The 19,995-nt window shown below is 42.3% G+C and overlaps 1 protein-coding gene across 5 annotated transcripts in view; it reads left to right on the forward strand.

Annotated features, from left to right (window-relative positions):
* Window positions 1–4,582: 4,582 nt before the first annotated feature.
* Window positions 4,583–19,995, forward strand: part of pclob (piccolo presynaptic cytomatrix protein b) — a 56,233-nt gene continuing 40,820 nt past the window's right edge. For all 5 annotated transcript variants that reach the window (XM_027272812.1, XM_027272814.1, XM_027272813.1 and 2 more), the window contains exons 1-11: window positions 4,583–4,823; window positions 6,197–7,352; window positions 7,665–8,435; window positions 9,630–10,457; window positions 10,615–11,511; window positions 11,707–12,528; window positions 12,777–13,625; window positions 13,957–14,757; window positions 14,931–16,016; window positions 16,373–17,755; window positions 18,254–19,261. In XM_027272812.1, the coding sequence (XP_027128613.1) occupies window positions 6,450–7,352; window positions 7,665–8,435; window positions 9,630–10,457; window positions 10,615–11,511; window positions 11,707–12,528; window positions 12,777–13,625; window positions 13,957–14,757; window positions 14,931–16,016; window positions 16,373–17,755; window positions 18,254–19,261 (9,348 nt within the window). In that variant the 5' untranslated portion in view covers window positions 4,583–4,823; window positions 6,197–6,449. The remainder of the gene's footprint in view (window positions 4,824–6,196; window positions 7,353–7,664; window positions 8,436–9,629; window positions 10,458–10,614; window positions 11,512–11,706; window positions 12,529–12,776; window positions 13,626–13,956; window positions 14,758–14,930; window positions 16,017–16,372; window positions 17,756–18,253; window positions 19,262–19,995) is intronic.

Here is a 19,995-nt window from a genome sequence, read left to right on the forward strand (position 1 = left end):
CCGATCAGCAGTGATTTCCTCCTCACTGATTTGCACGGTTTGGGGGCGTGAACTATGTTATCCTTAGATTTCTCCCATGATATGTCATCAGGGGGAGGGGCTGGTGGGAAAACGAGATAAGAATAGGGGAAGTGGCGATAAGGCTGCACTGAGGCCTTGTGGACGCTGTTTCTTTAAGAGTATTTTTAGTATGGCAGCTAGCAGTGGTCACTAGTCAGGAAAAAAAAAACGGCTGGGTGGCTTTAAAGACTTGTGCAGTGTTATAGCATGATGCTGAGTGAGGAAGGAAGAAGGCAAAGCACACACCATGCTCCCTAGTGACACACAGCATACTGCCAAGTCTTAGTAACTCTACCTGCGTATCATGCACATTCTAACACAATCAACTTATCAGTCAGTCAATTACATTGTTGGAACGTTTATGTGTGACAAAGTACTGGCTTGAAGCCGTCCATGAATGACCAGGTGTTCACAGAGAAAAGAGGAGCCATGATGAACCAACTTCATTTTCCCTGTATATTTTACTTTTATATTTCATTTAAGAGCCCATCACTCAAACAAAAAAGCCAATATATTGCTTTATATGTCAACTAATTATATGAAAGAAACAAGATAGCAGATCACATGACATAAATTATGCCTAGTGTTAAATGTCATACTCAAAAACCAATGTATCAAATATTTACTTAAATTTTTTGAATATGTCTTTTTTGGTGCATTTCACCGGTCTTTTGCTTCCATCTAGAGAGTAGTGTCGTGAGTTTATATTTTCCCCTCCTCAGGACAGATATGTAAATTTAATGACACTGGCAAAGTGTCTGTGATCAGGTTACTGTATAGATTACACGGTGACCCTGCCAAACACAGGCATAGACCTGCTACAGACCTAGAGACCTCGAGAGGACAGCAGGATTGCCTCCATGCAGGTTACCGCTACACAATACTCCGGCTCTGCTCCAGAAAAAAACATGCCGGGGAAAAATTGCTTTGCCTTCCTTAAGGGTCAACGACAGAGGTGTGTCTTTTGTAAATTAGTACCAAAATACTTTTTTTCTTAAAAAGGCATTTGTAAGTGACTGTTTGGCTGTCATTGTTGTTGTTGTTGTTGTTGTTGAGGGAGTTGCAGTCTCATCTATGAGAATTACAGCTGAGGGAGTTAGAAACTGGCTAGGCAGCATTATGCTCCAGTGTGTCGGCTTAATTAAAATGAGAGCGAGATAAGTACTGCTTCTGAGCTCTGTTTGTTTGAGTGTGTCTGTGCATGAGAGAGCTAGATAGAGAAAGAGAGGGAGAGAGAAAAAAGATGGGTGTGTGGGTGCTGGGATCGGGCTCAACTGCACAGAAAGGAATACAAATGCTGGCTAAATGTGATGTCTTTCTAATGGCGTATGCCTGAGTGAGCAGAAAGGCATTGCTCACAGAATGGAGAATCACAGGGGCAAATGGTCAACTGTCAGATGAGACATATCCTCATGTCTATATTAATGCTTGGAAAGTGGAAATCAGAGATAAGTACATTAATGGTTAGCATCAATGGACCATGGCTTTGACTCTGCCCATGGTAGCAAGGTCGCTGGATGGTATGCACTGTTGCTTCTTAGAAAGCAGGTCTAAGGTTCAACCCTGTGTGGATTTTCCTCCCACAGTCAAAACTGCTATAGGAGCACAAACTGACGACCTAACCTGTCAATGATGTATCCCACCTTCTCAATATAGGCTCCAGACACCCAAACCCTGAACAGGATAGGTTTCTTCTCACAATGATTTCAATTTCACCTAAATACTGGAATACTGAGTACTGGAATTCATTTGTACCCACACAATTTTAGAGATGCCTGTTCAGTAAGGCATCACACTCCACATCATTAATATTCAATTTTCACAATAAAGCCCTACCTTTTCTAGATGTGGGTGCTAGATGAGTGAGTGCTAAGGAAACCATGTGTCTTGAAGGGGTGAACATGGAAAGAAACATTAACCACAAGTGTCTGATAAATTATTTTAGGACTACTAAAACACAAAGCAATCAGAGCAACAGATGGTTGTCTTGTCCTTGGAATTCCTGCTGGGAATGCTGCCTGTTTATGGAATCTGCTTGAATGAAATGGAGTTGGGGGGTAAAGAGGTATTAAAACGGACTTGAAAGGAATTTTATCTCAATTCCTTGCGTAAATGTACTCACTACACAAAGGAATCCAGGGGTGAAATGTGTTTTAATATTCAGGCTTTTCAAACTGTTACCCATGAGCAGCTTGATTTTGTTTCACAAGAGGAGAATACAATTCATTTTGGGGTGCGTCTTCACAAATGAGTGATGCTTTTAAAGCCTGTGATGTTTCAGTGGGATTTAAGTCCAGTCTAGAATTATCAGAGTGCGTGGGAGAAAAGAGGATGGTGACAGTAGAGATTGTAGTTATTGCTTTTAAACTGACAAGCAGGGAGAGATCAAAAGAAAAGGACATGATGGTACCGCATCTGGTGATTGCCTGCTGTCTTACTGTCTTACATAATATTGTTGACTGACAAACACGACTCACTTGTGGAGTGGATGAAAACAGTTTAACAACATCAGAAACAGTGATGATGAACTCAGGTTTTTGGCAGTCCTTTGTTTGCTGTGATGTGCTTTAAAATAACAAGCCAAAGAACCACAGTTATGCAGTCTTCTCAGGATATATAGTATGGGTTATACAAAACATACAGTTGAATCTCCAGAGAATAAACAGCATTGATGTAAGTTCTATTCTAAAACTACACAAAACAGGAAGAAGACCATCAATAATTATGTCATTATTTATTTTTTTCAAGAAGCAGATTGTAAGGATAAGTTAGATATAAGCAGTCTAAGATTACTTAAAGGATTTCCGGCCCATGTACAAGCACCCAGCTAAGCTACAGCCTATGTCCCCAGATGGAGATTGTGCTGATGAATGTTTCCTATGTGTGTGTGTATGTGTCAAAGCCAAATCTGGAGCTTTCCAAAGAGAGACCATAGCGATTCCGCTGCTCACACATCACACATGACGTAACTCTTCCACACGCCCACACACCACTTGCTCTCCCTCCTACCCACACATCTCACTCACGCTTACCACATACTGAAAAGGAATTCATCCACTGTGTGTCCTGTGTGAATTTGCATCTCAGTATGGGGCATGTGTCTGTTCAGAAATTCTAGATAGCTGGTGAATTATCGTTCTTGTGGCAGAAGGGTGAACTATAGAGGTGAGAATTTTTATTATTTATATCTTATTTCGTGGTACATTCTCATCTTGTTCTTCAATCAGCCTTTTTTATATTTTGTAAACCAGTTCACAGTTGTTGAAAATACTTTCCTCGGGGGTTATATATTATGCTATTTACATTGTTTGAGTTTTTGTAACAGTATTTTTTTAAGGCATCCTTTTTAGGCATTACGGTCAGTTCATGGTTGGACAGAAGTCTCAGCATGTCTATTCATTTGGCTCAAGCTGGAAGGAGAAAGGAAGAAAGCCAACAAGTTTTCTTGTTTTTCTTGTTTGTTTTTTTGTAGCACTCTGACAGCAGCACAGGATAAGATTCCCTAGATTGTCTCTTTGGATCACATCTGCTTTGTAGATAGAACAGATAGAATAAGAAGGCAGCAGAGAAAGAAGAGAGAGGTCACACGGAGAAGCTTTGTGCCTATGTGTGTGTTCATTTCCATTAAGTAAACTAATATGCAACCAACAGCAACAACCTTAATACAGGCCCAAGAGGAAATGTCTAGACGGCGTATGCACATTGGAAGAACTGCTGCACACTGAAGGAGGGCGTCTAGTCCAAAATGAATATGTAGACAGTGTATGGCTTAGAATTTAAAAACTCACTGACTGATGTATGTATGGAGGTAGGTCTATATGAACGGAGCAATTAGTTTTGTTAAACTGACAAGGAGAAAGAAATCAATTTTAATGATGATTCTGAAATATATTGATTTCTGCGGAAATGAGTGCTACTCTGTGTGGTCACTTTTAGACAGGGTTGATGGATGGCTGTTTAAGTAAGATGGAGATAGTTGATCTTTCAGCGTATGGATGACAATATCTTTTCATCATCATATCAGACAAATATCTACACGAAGACACAGGGGACATGGCCGGTTGCAGCTGCACACACACATGTGAATACATAGATCTGTGTATATATGGAGTACTAAACACAAGACAGAAGTGTCTCCAATCAATACACTGATAAAATATAACATGCCTCTGATCAGATTTTGGTGTTCATATATAAATTATTAGTGAAACAGTTCCAAGTGAACTGAATACATCTGACAATAGCTCCCATGGCTCCGCACACTTGCAGCTAAAATCACATTATCCTTCAATACTACTCGTGATCACCACAGTGACATTTCAACGGCAGTCGAGAAAATGTGCAGCATATCACGCAAGAGGGAAAATCGTGAAGCCTTCGTCGCTGATCACACGTGACTCGAGGGAAATAAATCGCCTTGTCCCCTTTAATTTCAATTTCCGTGCGTGATATATATTGTGATCACCTGTCAGATGCGGCGCATGCGCACTAGAGCGGGAGGCGGAGTGATGCTGATCGCTCTCAGTCTGCTGCCCTGTGCCCTCCATCCCTCGGCGAACAGACAGACACGGATAGAGGATATCCGAGGAGGTTTGGACGAAGACAAGAGACACAGATCTGCTGCTGATGGAGGTACAACGTCCCTCCGGTTTCACTGGAATACCGCGCTTCAGTGTTTGACATTGTGACCGTGGAGGGTGAAGGATGCTCGGCTGCAGGATGGGAGGAGATGAGTGAGGGGGACACGGAGCGGATAACAGATGGTATTTCGAGAGATGACAGGGCTTTTGCTGGGTTTCCTCGCAGATTTAGGATGGTTTCAAATAATTCATCATTGCAATAAAACATTTAGACTTTATAAAATCTGAACAGGCTTATGGTCAAGGGCACACAAATAGGTGATAATGTGTTTTTTTTGTTGGTTTGTTGGGTTTAAATCCCCGCTCAGTCGTACGCACGGGGCTGTCATCACCTCTTCTGCAGACTAACATTTTATCGGGTTTAGAGTGTAGTACATACTGCTTTTTCATTACGATTAAACGATGTGCCTACATCAGATCCACTTAAGCGCCTCTGGGTGAACCATTGCTGTTAGTGGGCTGAGCGTAGTAATGTGGATGTGACAAATGCTCGTGGCAGACCTGTCCTGCCCTTGGTGATGGTTTTCGTATAGGAGTTGTATTAGAGATCAGTATTCACTTCCCATGCATGATTTGACTGGCCCTTACCCGGATGTGCCTGCAGTTTCTCCAGAGAGAGCGCTAGATGTCCTGTGTTTACTCGTCTCGCTGCTGTATAACATGTCCTGCATGAGATTTATCAATTACTCGGTGCCGTTTGTGTGATGCAGGAGTGAAGGATGAAGATTTCTTTGACGGTGACAGAAAAAAATAAAATAAAATAGTAATCTGGACCTGTGAGTCCACCTGGAATTTTCATTTGAAATGTGTTTGTAGTAGCCGGGTATATTGCGAGCGGTGGTCTGTATTGTGCAGCTGCCCGAGAGGGATCTCTGAGGTTTGTATAGGCTGTGATCAACAGAGCGACTCCGACCCTGTCCATGGTGCTGAAAGCAACAGTGGGCGCGGAGTAAATCAAAGTGAGGTTGAATCATTAATGGCTTTCTCTATATAGAGAGGCGACGATTGCTATGCAAATGATAATCATTTCAGCCGCGATGGAAGTCAATTTTATTTGTCAAGCACTGTGGTGTGTCACAGCCCGCAGCTTCTTCACAATTACAGTGTATTCAAATGTAAATCCCTCTTCTTGGAAGATGTGCAGTTTACGGATTTAGATAAAGATGCACCCTGTAAACGGGAGAGTCAACCACATGGTATTATGTAACACATGGAAGCTCTTCGAAGAGGAGTTATTAGAGATAACTTGATTACAAATCTGTCTCGGTATGTAAAAAGCAGATCAAAAAAACACCTTAGACAACGATTCAATGGATGAATCATATTAGGTTTGTATGTTTGTTGTTGCAGCAGGTTTTGTTTACCAGACAACATATTGCCTCAGACAATACTGTGAAGGTGGTTTCGCACATTCTCACACTCTTTCATTATCCCTCCCTCCTGTCTTGTTTCCTGTCATCTCACACTTCCTTTCTGTCTGTTTATTATGCATTTAGGAAGTCGGATTCTGATGCAGAGCCAGAGGAGAGCCCAGGGAGCAGCAGCAGCAGCAGCAGCAGCAGCAGTGGGGCTGTAGATGCCCTCTCCACAGCTCCAGCCCCAGCCCCCCCTCAGGCCTCTGCAGGAGAGCCAGGACAGAGAGGAGACAGCTCCTGCACTGACTCCGACAGTCCTGTAGATTCCAGCTCCAGCGAGGAGGAGGAGGAGGACGAGGACGAGGAAGAGGAGGGGGAGGAGGAAGACCCCGCTATGTTCTCCTCCAAATTCCTTAGTGGGGCCAACCCCCTCAATGCTGTGTCCTCTGCTGTGAATAAGTTTGGCCTATTCGGTGATGATGGGGAGGGGAATAAAAATCAAAAAGCACCTTCACAGGAGGTGAAGCCACCTGGAGAGTCAGGAGCTGGTCCTCGAAAGGGCCCTCAACAGCAGCAGGGACCCCAAAAATCAGACCAGGCCCCCCCTATGCAAAAAAGTAAGCCTCAGTCTAAACAAGGATCACCACAGCTGCATGGGAATGGGAAGACTGGACCCCCAAACAAGCCTGGTGGGCAACAAGCTGCTCTGAAGGCAGGGACTCAACCTGAAGACCTTAAAGGAGAACCACAAAAAAGTCAACCTCATGGTTCACCTAAGCCTGGAGCTCAACAACAGATTCCACCAAAGACAGGGATGCAAAAACAAGAACCTGCAAAGACTGGGGTACAAGAGTCTACAAAAGCTGGATCACAAAAAACTGTCTCGCAGCAAGGGTCACCTAAAGTAGGACAACAACAGCAGGGGTCACCAAGAATTGGACAGCAACAGCAGGGGTCACCAAGAATTGGACAGCAACAACAGGGTTCGCCTAAACTTTCACAGCAACAACAACAAGGCTCCAGGACTACACCCCAGCAGCAGTCCTCTGATAAGCCTGGCCTTCAGCAACAAGGCCCAAAGGGACTTGGTTCACCTAGTCTGTCCCAGGCAGGGTCTTCATCACCGAGAGCAACCAAAGCTGGACCTCAGTCAAAAGCAGTAGCTAAGTCCCTTTGCCCAGTGTGTAAAACAACAGAACTTAATATCAACAGCAAGGAACCACCTAACCATAAAACCTGTACACAGTGTAAAACTGAGGTATGCAGCTTGTGTGGATTCAGCCCTCCAGACTCTGATGTAAGTAGTGGATCACTGAAGCTTGCCATATATGATTTTGTATTTACGACTGAACCAATATCTAAACTATAATACAAATTATTATACAACATTTTTAAAACTTTTCATTTGAATTTAGATCAAATTAATGAGGAATTAATTTATTTTGAGAGTTTGTTTAGTTATAAAAGTTATTTGTGATGCCATTTAACTACTACTACTACTACTGTATTTATATTATAGAAATATTTACGGTGTGTTTTCCTTGTACCTTGTGTGCTTTAATATTCCATCATTGTTAAAAGCTATGTATATTTTTTATATGTTGTATAGGGGCGTGAGTGGCTTTGTCTTACCTGCCAAGTACAGAGAGCTCAAGGAAGTTCTGAACAACCGGGACCGCCCATGAAAAAACCCACACCCACCAAAGTCTCTGCTACTCAAAACCAGACACCGCCTCCTGCTGCAGCTGTCAAAAAAGAGATGTCAGCACCAGGTTCACCTCAGAAAATGCAGACTACATCAGCAAAAGTGCCAGTCAAGGGCGAAACTGCTAAAGGACCAGAAAGTCAAAAACAGGCAAGCCCAGCGTCTGTTCATAAAATGACACCTGAGACCCAGAGAACAGGGTCTCAAAAACCGGACCAGACTAGTCAAATTGCACACAAGCAAAGCAGTGCCACCCCAGCTCCCCAGCAGGAGTCAGGAGGTTTATTTGGCTTTGGTAGTGCAAAAACTGAAGCTGCAAAGCCTGAAGACTCAGTGAAAGGGAAGATGTTTGGTTTTGGTTCCTCCATTTTCAGTTCTGCATCTACTTTGATAGCCTCAGCTGTTCAAGATGAGCCTAAAACACCACCAGTTTCTCCTAAAATGCAGTCTACAAAGGCTCATCCAGCAGGCCAGGCCAAAGTGGACAAAGCAGACAGTCCAAAGGCAGCAGCACCCTCCCACAATGTTCCTAAAGCAGGCCAATCCACGTGTCCAATCTGTAAGATGGTGCTCAACATGGGCTCGAAGAATCCTCCCAACTACAGTACCTGCACTGAATGCAAAAGCACTGTGTGCAACCAATGTGGATTTAACCCCATGCCAAATGTTAAAGAGGTAAGATACATACTGTTTACACTAACGAATGAATGAACAAATTAAAGAAAGATTAATTTCTAAATTTTTATCTCAAAAACAGTTTTCATATAGAAATTTAGAATTTATCAGGCAAACTCTTTCTGTTTCCTGCATGGTCTGATTGGTCTTACAGAATGTGTCTGCTGGTTCAATCCAAGAGATCCAATCCAGTTACATTAGTGCCTAATCTCTTAACATGTTCGTTCCTTAGATTGTGAATTAAGCTTTTTTAAGATGTTAACTTCCCAATCCTTGGGCTGAAGTTGCAAAGTTTTTCATTTTCATTCCACCCTCACACCCAAGAGCAAGTCCATACACCCCTGGTGTTACTGTCTTTCTCATTTAACTTACAGCTCTTTGAAGTAAAAGCTGATTATTGCATGTTTACATATATACTTTTTATATATAATATAATTGATCCATAATTATTTTATTACTTGTTGATTGTTCACACTGTTAACTAATGTTGTTGTTGTTGGAGTTTAGTCAAAGACATTTTAAAAGCGATATGCAAAAATGCAAACACACACTCTCACACACTGCTCATAGGGTTCATTTTATGTAGGGAATACCACATACAGGGTAAATAGGCATGGCGTCTTCCAGACTATCTAAAGCACAAAGGACTTGACACTTGACTCTGTAATTCAATGCACAATTAGTAGGCTACCTTGCCAAGGACAGTCCAAGGCTACATGATCTTGTGATACTGCTGGGATACTAATGGCTAAAACAGCGGTAAACCAAAATCAGGATGAAGAAAGTGCATTTTGTGAAAGTGGATCACTGAAAACAATACAATCATTTTAACACTCTCACTTGGCTCACAACTTTATACACTTTTGTACTTTTATGATGATAGAATTAGTTGATTAAAAAGCTTAATTAAATACAAGTAAATTCCAATTAAACTAAATACAAACATCTGAATTGTATTAAATATGGTGATAAATAGTGGCTGTTAACAAAACTACAAATAAGAACTAATCTGGTTTGTGTGTCTCTCATCATAGTCCTGTCTCCAACTCCATTGATGTAGCCATCTAGAAAGACTCTTTACTGTATTCTATTGGTTCTTTGTATGTGTGTCTGTTGGTGTGTTTTTAACTTTAAAGCTTTCATTATGATCTGTTTTGGTTAAAACATGTACATGTTATTTGTTTTGATTTTAAGGAAAAGGAGTGGCTCTGTCTAAATTGCCAGGTGAAACGAGCTGCTGGTGGAATTGAACCTCAAAAAGACACATTGAGTAATTCATCATTTAAAAAAAATACTACAGACCCCGCACTCCAAAAGACCTCTGCACCAGGCTCTCCACAACAAAAAGTATCCACACCAGCAGCACAACCAGCCAAGGGTGAAGCTGCTAAAGGACCAGACAGTTCTAAACAGGCCAGCCCAGCCCGGGGTCAGAAAACACCTCAGGAGAGTCGAAAGACAGGGCCCCAGAAACAACCGGACCAGACAAGCCAAACTGTACAAAAACAGGGAAATGCCACAGCAGCTACACAGCAAGAATCCGGAGGATTCTTTGGTTTTGGTGGTCCCAAAAGTCAGACTGATGCTGCAAAGCCTGCAGAGTCAGTGACTGGGAAGATGTTTGGTTTTGGTTCCTCCATCTTCAGTTCTGCATCCACCTTGATTTCCTCTGTTCAAGATGAGCCCAAATCTACACCACCAGTTTCTCCCAAAATGCCCGCTGCAAAGGACTCCAAATCTCCCACTGCCAAAAAAAGAGAACAGGAGAAGAAACCAGAACAACTCCAGCAGACCAAGGGTCCTCCATCTGAACACCCGAAAGAAGACAAAGTTTCATCAGAGCTTCTAAAAAAAGCATCAGCTCTCCCAGTCATATCCAAAGCTGACCAATCTACTTGTCCTCTCTGCAAACTGGAACTCAATAAGGGCTCTAAAGATCCTCCCAACTACAACACCTGTACAATGTGCAAAAACACTGTCTGTAACCAATGTGGATTTAATCCCATGCCAAATGTTACGGAGGTAAGATAATTAGACTGCTGTAGATTACAAAGTTACTTGAACAATGATAAGTAAATGATGTCTTTTTTTTAATTCATAATGCTATATATGTATTGTTAAGGGGAAGATGCATTCCACTGATCTACATTTTACTCATTAACTGTTTGCTGTATTATAGGTGAAGGAGTGGTTATGCCTCAATTGCCAGATGCAGAGAGCATTAGGAGCAGCTGAGCCTCCAGGAACTCCCATGATGAAACTCCAGGCCTCACCAAATAAAGTCCCTGCACCTGCCAACACCATAAATAAGGAAACTTCTCTACTAGATAAACTTCAAAAGAAAGACATTCCACCACCCACTGAATCTGAAATAAAGAAGACCTCTGCACCGGGGTCACCTCAGAGGAAACCACCAACAACAGCAGAACAGTCAGAAAATGCTGAAGTTGTGAAAAGACCAGAAAATGAAAAGCTAGTCAGCTCAGCCACTGGTCAGAAAACTCCACAGGAGAGCCGGAAGACAGGCCCTCAAAAACCACCAGACCAGACAAGTCAAAATGGACATAAGCAGAGTAATACTACCTCAACTACACAAGAAAAATCTGGAGGGTTCTTTGGATTTGGCAGCCCTAAACCTGAAGCGGATTCTGCAAAGCCTACAGAATCACTTGGTGGAAAAATGTTTGGATTTGGTTCCTCCATCTTCAGTTCTGCATCCACTATGATAAACTCGGAACTCAAAACAACACCACCAGTTTCTCCCAAGATGTCTGCCACAAAGGCAACCAAATCACCTCCTGCTCAGAAAGTAGAGCAGGAGAAGAAACCAGTGCAAGTACAACAGCCCAAGACCTCTCCATTGCTACAAGCCAAAGCAGAAAAAACTACACCAGAGCCTCTAAAGGATGCAGCTGCTTCCCCAGCTGTTCCCAAGGCAGGCCAATCTACCTGTCCGCTCTGTAAGGTGGGACTCAACGTTGGCTCCAAGGAACCTCCCAACTACAGCAACTGCACTGAATGCAAGAATACTGTCTGCAACCAATGTGGATTTAATCCAATGCCAAATGTATCAGAGGTAATAAAAACTAAGGTTACAAAATTCTTAAATTTACAATACAAAAATACAAGCGTAAAGGTAACATATGATGGCACATAATTGAACAGGAATACATTATGAATTCTATGAAGTACCCATTTTGACATTGTAAAATAATTACATAGAGATGATGTAAATGTTTCATATTTTAATTTGACATTTTTCCTTTTTCAGAAAAAAGAATGGTTATGCCTGAACTGTCAGATGCAGAGAGCTCTTAGCGCATCTGAACTCATTGCACCTCCTATGAAACCTCACAATGAAGCAAACAAAATGGACACTCCAGTGGCTCACACCCTTCAAAAGAAGGACATTTCAACACCAGCTTCTCCTCAGAAGACACTTACTACAGCAGCAACTGTGGCAACTAAGACAGCTAAAGGACCACAAAGTGACACACAGGCTAGCCCAACTCCTGGTCAGAAAACTCCTCTGGATAAAACTGGAGCACCAGCTTCTCAGAAATCAGCTGTGGAGGCAAGTCAGCCTGGTCCTAAAATTAAGCCTGATGCTTCAAAAACAACAGAGTCTGTGACTGGGAAGATGTTTGGCTTTGGTTCATCCATGTTCAGCTCTGCATCCACCTTGATATCATCTGCTGTTCAGGAAGAATCCCGTACTACACCACCAGGCTCTCGTAAGATGTCTGCACCAGCACAAGTCTCTCCTAAGATGTCTGCTGTGCCCAAGATTTCTCCAAAAAGTACACCGACAGTTTCTCCCAAAATGTCACCAGCAAGGGAGCCAAAAACTATTTCTCAAAAGCCAGAGCAGGAGAAGAAACCAGAAGAATCCCACAAGAACAAAGACGAAAAGGCTCCATCACAGGCGCCAAAGGAAGCAACAGTATCCAATGATGCAGGCAAGGCCAATTGTCCACTGTGTAAGGTTGAGCTGAACATTGGTTCCAAGGACCCTCCGAACTACAATGCCTGCACTGAGTGCAAGACCACTGTCTGTAACCAGTGTGGATTCAACTCAATGCCTATAGGAGAGGTAAGTGAAGGGATACACGCAATTCTGCTCTAAAAAACATTTCTTTCTTTATATACTGTATGCATTTAGACTATATTTGCTCATTGATCTATCTATCTATAACTTGTGATCCTTTTATTGCATTGATCTGTAGTGCAGTTTTGAGGAGTCTGTTTTTATTCACTTCTATTCTAAATACCTTGTTGTTTTGAATCACTGCAATTCCCAACTCGATTGCAACACATAACCACATGTCTACTGTATTTTAGGTAAAAGAGTGGCTATGTCTTAACTGTCAGATGAAACGAGCAGTTGGAGCATCTGAGCCCCGAGGGCCTCCCATGATGAAGTCCCAGACATCACCCAGTAAAGTTCCTGCACCTGCTCCAGTCCAGTTGAAGGATTCTTCCAAACCAACTACACCCCAAAAGAAGGACAGTCCAGTCTCTGCTGTACAAAAGAATGAGTCTGGGCAGTCAGGCAAATCTGAAGCTCATACTGCACCATTAAAACAGGCCAGCCCTACACCTGATCATAAAGCACCACAGGAAAGACCAAACACAGTTTCAAATAAGCCACCAGATCATGCAAGCCAACCTGGATCTAAACAAAGTGATGGCACTGCAGCTACACAGCAAGAGTCAGGAGGCTTCTTTGGCTTTGGTGGTCCTAAATCTCAACCTGATGCTGCAAAGCCTGCAGTGACTGGGAAAATGTTTGGCTTTGGTTCTTCTATCTTCAGCTCTGCATCTACTTTAATAACCTCAGCTGTTCAGGACCAGCCCAAAACTCCACCAATTTCTCCCAAGATGTCTCCTGCAAAAGAGATCAAGTCCACTGGTGCCCAGAAACTGGAGCAGCAGAAGAAGACAGAGCTTCCCCACCAGACAAAGACACCGCCACCAGGACAGGTCAAAGTGGACAAAGCCCATTCGGAGCCTCCAAAGGCTACAGGAGCTTCCCAAGTAGCTGTCAAACCAGGCCAGTCTACCTGTCCACTCTGTAAGGTCAACCTTAACATTGGTTCCAAAGATCTACCCAACTACAACACTTGCACTGAATGCAAGAACACTGTTTGTAACCAGTGTGGATTTAACCCTATGCCAAATGAAACATCGGTAAGATTAATGAAAGCAAATATATGTTTTATTACAATTTTATTCTATATTTGACAGCTGGCAGATTGTAAAGAGTTAAACCACTTTTTTTAAGTGTCTTTTACTGAGTCTTGTTTGTATTAAAACCTTGCATGCCTTTTTTATTTTCTAGGTATATCAAACATTGAAATCTCCAATTATTCTATATTGCTAGATTTATATGAGGTGTTGAGATATAACAGGAAAAAAATCCTCATTGCCTTACATAAATATAAGTGAGTTGACTAATTATAATAGATTACCAATAGTTCATGATGCAACCTTTTTTCCCATTTTTTAATTTTTTTTTTAGGTGAAGGAGTGGTTGTGTCTCACCTGCCAGATGCAGCGGGCTCTTGGAGAAACAAACCCCTCTGCAGTTAAACCTCAGAAGAAAGATGTCATCAGCCCAGCTGAACCTGAAAAGAAAGAGTCATCGGCACCACACTCTCCTCAGAGGAATCTCTCTGCAACAGCACAGCCAGCTACAACCAATGCTGCTAACAAGCCAACTGGTCAAAAACAGCCCAGCCCAGTTCCTTCACAGAAAAGGCCACAGGAGTCCCAAAAACCATTGGGTCCAAACAAAACACCTGAGCAGATAAGGCAAACTGAACAGAAGCTGAGTAATGCCACTGCAGCGATACAGCAAGAGTCAGGAGGCTTCTTCGGTTTTGGCAGTGGTAAAACTCAACCTGATGTTGCAAAGCCGGCAGAGTCAGTTACTGGGAAAATGTTTGGCTTTGGGTCTTCTATCTTTGGTTCTGCGTCCACTTTGATAACTTCAGCTGTTCAGGACCAGCCCAAGACCACTCCACCAGTTTCTCCTAAAATGGCTCAAGCAAAACAGATAAAATCCCCTGCTAGCCAGAAGAAGGACCAAGAGAAGAAGCCAGAACAACCTCAGCAGATGAAGACACCTCCACTGGTACAGGCCAAAGTGGATAAAGCAGACTCCCAAGCCCCTGTAAAAACAGGCCAGTCCACCTGTCCACTCTGTAAGGTTGAACTCAACACAGGATCCAAGGATCCCCCTAATTACAATACCTGCACCGAATGCAAGAACACTGTCTGTAACCAGTGTGGATTTATCCCCATGCCTAATATGTCAGAAGTAAGTCAGATTAACTCACTGTATGTATATTGGTGATATATATTCCGTATAATATACATAATATACATAATATAATATACTCAAAATGTTTATTGCCAGCATCCTATAATGTTATTGTACAAATGTTTCCGTTTTTACTTACGTGACTCAAAATAATATGGTTTACCCCACAGATGAAGGAGTGGTTGTGTCTGACTTGTCAGATGGAAAGAGCTCTCAGAGCATCTGAATCAGTAGAGCCTCCACTGATGAAACCCCAGGCATCACCCAACAAAGTGTCCGCTGCTGCCAATCAAAAGAAAGATATTATTTCTACACAAAAAGCAGAAATGCCAGACAAAAATGAGAAGGACAGTCCAACACCAGGTGCAACACAAAAGAAAGAAGAAATTAAACCCCCATTACAAATGGATAAGACCCAGACAAAAGAGGAAAAAATTGGTTCGCCACCTACTAATAAAGTTCCAGCCTCAGCTGCATCGCTCACCAAAGAATCGACAACTGTAGTTACAGACCTCAATAAACAACTGCCTGCTCAAGTTCCTCCTGTTAACACAGACAGTGAAATCTCCCTGCAGAAGAAAAAGGATGTCATTGCACCAAGTTCTCCTGAAACTAAAGATGTTTTAGAAGATAAAGAGAAGAATGCTGGAAAAGTTCAGAAATCAAGTTCAGTCACTCCTCTACCAGCACAGCCAGCAAATCAAGATTCAGGAGATTTCCCCAGCTTTGGTAGTCCTAAATCTCAGCGTGCTGCCTCACAAACAACTGAAGTGGTGACTGGGAAGATGTTGGGATTTGGTTCATCCCTCTTTAGCTCGGCATCTAACTTGATAACATCTGCAGTTCAGGAGGCGCGCACAACACCACCAAGTTCACGCAAAATGTCTGCCCCAGCGCAAGTCTCTGACAAGATGTCAGCTACGCAGATATCTCCAAAGTCCAGCCCTCCAGTTTCTCCAAGGATAGCTTCAGCAAAGGACGCCAAACTGCCTGCTACTCAGGAAAAGATACAAGACCAACCTCAGCAGTCCAAGGCCTCTCCATCAGAACAGGCCAAAGTTGACAGTGGTCCATCAGAGCCTGTAAAGCCAGAAGCCTCAAAAGCTGCTCCCAAAGTAGGCCAGTCTACTTGTCCACTCTGTAAGGCAGAACTTAACATGGGCTCCAACGATCCTCCCAACTACAACACCTGCACTGAATGCAGAACCTGTGTCTGCAACAAATGTGGATTTAACCCTATGCCAAATGCCACAGAGGTAAATAACTAAATGCATAACTTACTGTTGAATTTATTTTCTCACTCAGCATTTTTGGTGAGCAGAGAATTTAATACGTTGTTCTGGTTTATCTCTTTATATTATATATTATATATAAGTCAGTGTTTTATTATATGAGTATACAATATGAGTTTTTGGTTGGAATTTTGAATTGGCAAGTACTGTAAAATTGATTAATGGTAAATTGATTTTCCATGTTCCAATGTCCTTTTAATCTCCAATCACTGTTGTCACATCCAGTTAAACAAAGCTTTTATTTGGACAAATATACCAAAGTACTGTTCATTATTTATGAATGCAAAGAATGTTACTCATGCTTTGTGTTTGTTTTTTAGGTAAAGGAATGGCTTTGTCTCAACTGCCAGATGCAGAGAGCACTAGGAGCTTCTGAACCCCCAGGCCTTCCCATGATAAAGCCCCAAACTTCACCAAGCAAAGAGGTCCTTGCCACCACAAAGAAGCGAGAGAGCCTAAAGTCAAGTTCTCAGGATGACATCCCTAAACCAGTCTCACCCAAAACTGAGCTTGTAGCTGATTCATTGCATGACAAAACCGTTCCATCCACTATTTCAAAGACTGATATTTCACTGGCTTCACAAAAGCTTTCTGGAGAGACACTCAAAGAACAATCTGATGCACCTAAGCAGCTGTCTCCAAAGGCTGTGACATCCACTACTATGTCTGTTCCTCCAGCAGATTCAGAGGCTGAAAAGCTGCCCCCACAAGAGCCTCCAAAAGTTATGACATCTATTGCTAGTCCATGTCCTCCATCAGATCCAGAGGTGGAAAAGCCACCCTCACAACAGCCTCCAAAAGCTGTGACTTCTATTGCTAAATCTGCTCCCCCACCAGATCAAGAAGTGAGAAAGATGCCCCCACAAGAATCTCTAAAATCCGTGACTTCTATTGCTAAGTCATCTCCTCTATCAGATCCAGAGGTGGAAAAGCCACCCTCGCAACAGCCTCCGAAAGCTGTGACTTCTATTGCTAAATCTGCTCCCCCACTAGACCAAGAAGTGGGAAAGATGCCCCCACAAGAACCTCTTAAATCTGTGACTTCTGTTGCTAGGTCATCTCCTCCATCAGGTCCAGCGGTGGAAAAGCGACCCCCACAAGAGCCTCCAAAGGCTGGTACCTCTCCAGCCAAATCTGCACCACCTCCAGCTCAGCCTGCTAAACAGGAGTCTGGAGGCTTCTTTGGCTTTGGTGCTCCAAAAACACAACCTGCAGCTGCAAAGTCTACTGAGTCAGTGACCGGGAAGATGTTTGGATTTGGGTCATCTTTTTTAAGCTCTGCATCCACTTTGATAACGTCAGCTGTCCAGGATGAATCTAAAACTACACCACCAACTCCACGTAAGATGTCCACAACAGCCCAAGTCTCTCCTAAAGCAACACCGCCAGCATCTCCTAAAATAATACCTGCAAAGGACAACAAGCAAACTGCTGTCCAGAAAACTGAGAAGAAACCAGAGAAACCACAGCCGGAAAGGACTCCTTCAACAGTACAAGACAAAGTGGACAAAGGTCCATCACAAACTCCCAAGGCACCAACAGACACCCAACATGCTCCAAAAGCAGATCTGTCCACCTGTCCTCTTTGTAAAGTCAACCTCAACATAGGCTCCAAAGATCCTCCCAACTACAGCACTTGCACAGAATGCAAGACTACTGTCTGCAACCAATGTGGATTTAATCCAATGCCAAATGTGACTGAGGTAAATCATTTCATTTTCATTAATGTATATTCACCTGAAAATAAGAAATCATATACTTTTAATTACCTTACATTAGAATGAGCCCTTTTTATCTACAAAGGGAGTGGGCCTTACACATTTTCACAAATTTTGTGGCAACCATAGATTCTCCCACATACATTGGAAGGTGATGGAGAGGCAAGTGTTGTTCAGTTAGTTGCTACCTCTACTAGGTGGCATTTCATCTTATAAACTGGACCTTTAAGAAGCAACAGATTTTATCCTTCCAGTAGGCCCAATTGTAGTGTACTGATGTATAATACAATGCAAATGTTGTTATACTTCAGCTCTGAATGATTTGTGAATAAATACATGTGACACAAGGATGCCAAATGTTGTTGAATAGCCCCTGTTTTTAAAATTTTAATTCAATATGTCCTCCTGTGTTTGTCTATCAAAACACTGTGTTGTTGGTTGTTTTTCATCAATGACTTATACATTCCATTGTACCTTTTTCAGGTAAAAGAATGGCTTTGTCTAAACTGCCAGATGCAGAGAGCCCTAGGAGCGCCTGCGCCCACTGGACCTCCCGCAGTGAAACCACAGCCCTTTGCCCCAAGCAAGGTTCCTGCCTCTGAAAAGAAGGATATACTGACAGCCCAGAAGGAGAAGTCTACAGAATCTTCAGCAGTCAAAACAGAGGTCACTCAAGTACCTCTACACAAAAAAGAACCCCCCAAAGCTGAGGCTTCATTGCCAACTGGAGTCCAAAAGACAGACACATTACAACAAGGTTCTATGCAAAAGACAGAGGTCCTTTTAAGTTCAGAAAAAGGACAAGGCCAGGGTGTCACAGGCCAGCAACAGCCTGTTGGAAAATCCCTACAAGAACAGCTTTCTCAAACTACAAAGCCAGAAGTCAAGGCAGGTGTTGCAAAACAAGCAGCCGAGAAAACACCACAACAGCCCCTAAAATCTGCAACTCCTGCTGCCAAATCTGTACCACCTCCAGCTCAGCCTGCTAAACAAGAGTCTGGTGGCTTTTTTGGCTTTGGTGGTCCTAAAACACAACCTGCAGCAGTGACCGGGAAGATGTTTGGATTTGGGTCATCTTTCTTAAGTTCTGCATCAACTTTGATAACGTCAGCTGTCCAGGATGAATCTAAAACTACACCACCAACTCCACGTAAGATGTCCACAACAGCCTCTCCTAAAGCAACACCTCCAGTTTCTCCTAAGTTATCCCCTGCAAAGGAGACCAAACCCCCTGCTGCACAGAAATCAGAGCCACCTCAACAGGCCAAGCCTGCTTTGGCAGCACAGGCCAAAGTAGAGAAAGCTCCCGAGCCTCCAAAATCCACAGAAGTGACTCATGTTGCATCTAAAACAGGTCTGTCTACCTGTCCACTGTGTAAAGTCGAACTCAACATGGGCTCCAAGGATCCTCCCAATTACAACACCTGCACTGAATGCAAAAACACTGTCTGCAATCTTTGTGGATTTAACCCCATGCCTCATTCAGCAGTGGTAAGTGCAAGTACATTACATTTCATGTCCATGTCATCTCACATTTTACTCTTATGATTACTGTTATTTGTTTTACTGGACTGTAATGGGGAACCAGTTTTTAGTATCCATGTCCAATACATGAGCAGCAAAATTCACTAAGACCACTTCAGAATGACAGAGAAGCAATACACTTTTTTAATCTATTAGAACAAGTATAACAACATTTGCACTGCATTATACATCAGTCATATGTAACAAACAAATTCACTTGACACTGCAATCAAATATATGTATATGTATAATACAAACACAGAAAGCATACAGTACTAATTTCAATGTAAAAGGTTTGAAGATTTAAAGACTGGAGACATAATACATTTACACAAATGGATTGAGAAAATACACTTTATCTATAAAGAATAAATCACATTGTCACAATCATTTCATGAGAAGAGGTAAATATATTTTATTCCAACTTTTTATGGGCAATAGTGTATTTGTTCCTGATTATTAAAACGTTTGTAAACCTTTAAGAAATTGCATTGTATGAATTTGTAAAACAGCTATAAACTTTACATAGATAGATGGACCATATATTTGTGACACTTTGTTAATGATTAATAATTAGTGTGCAAATATTTAGATGGTGATTATAAAGTAGTACCTGATGATAACCTGGTTATTTTAAGTGTTATGGTGTCACAGGAAAATCACCATTATGATCTTTAGGTTTTATAGTGTCTAATGTCTAA

Source organism: Larimichthys crocea, chromosome XXI (genome assembly GCF_000972845.2).
Source record: "Larimichthys crocea isolate SSNF chromosome XXI, L_crocea_2.0, whole genome shotgun sequence".
Taxonomy (NCBI): domain Eukaryota; kingdom Metazoa; phylum Chordata; class Actinopteri; family Sciaenidae; genus Larimichthys; species Larimichthys crocea.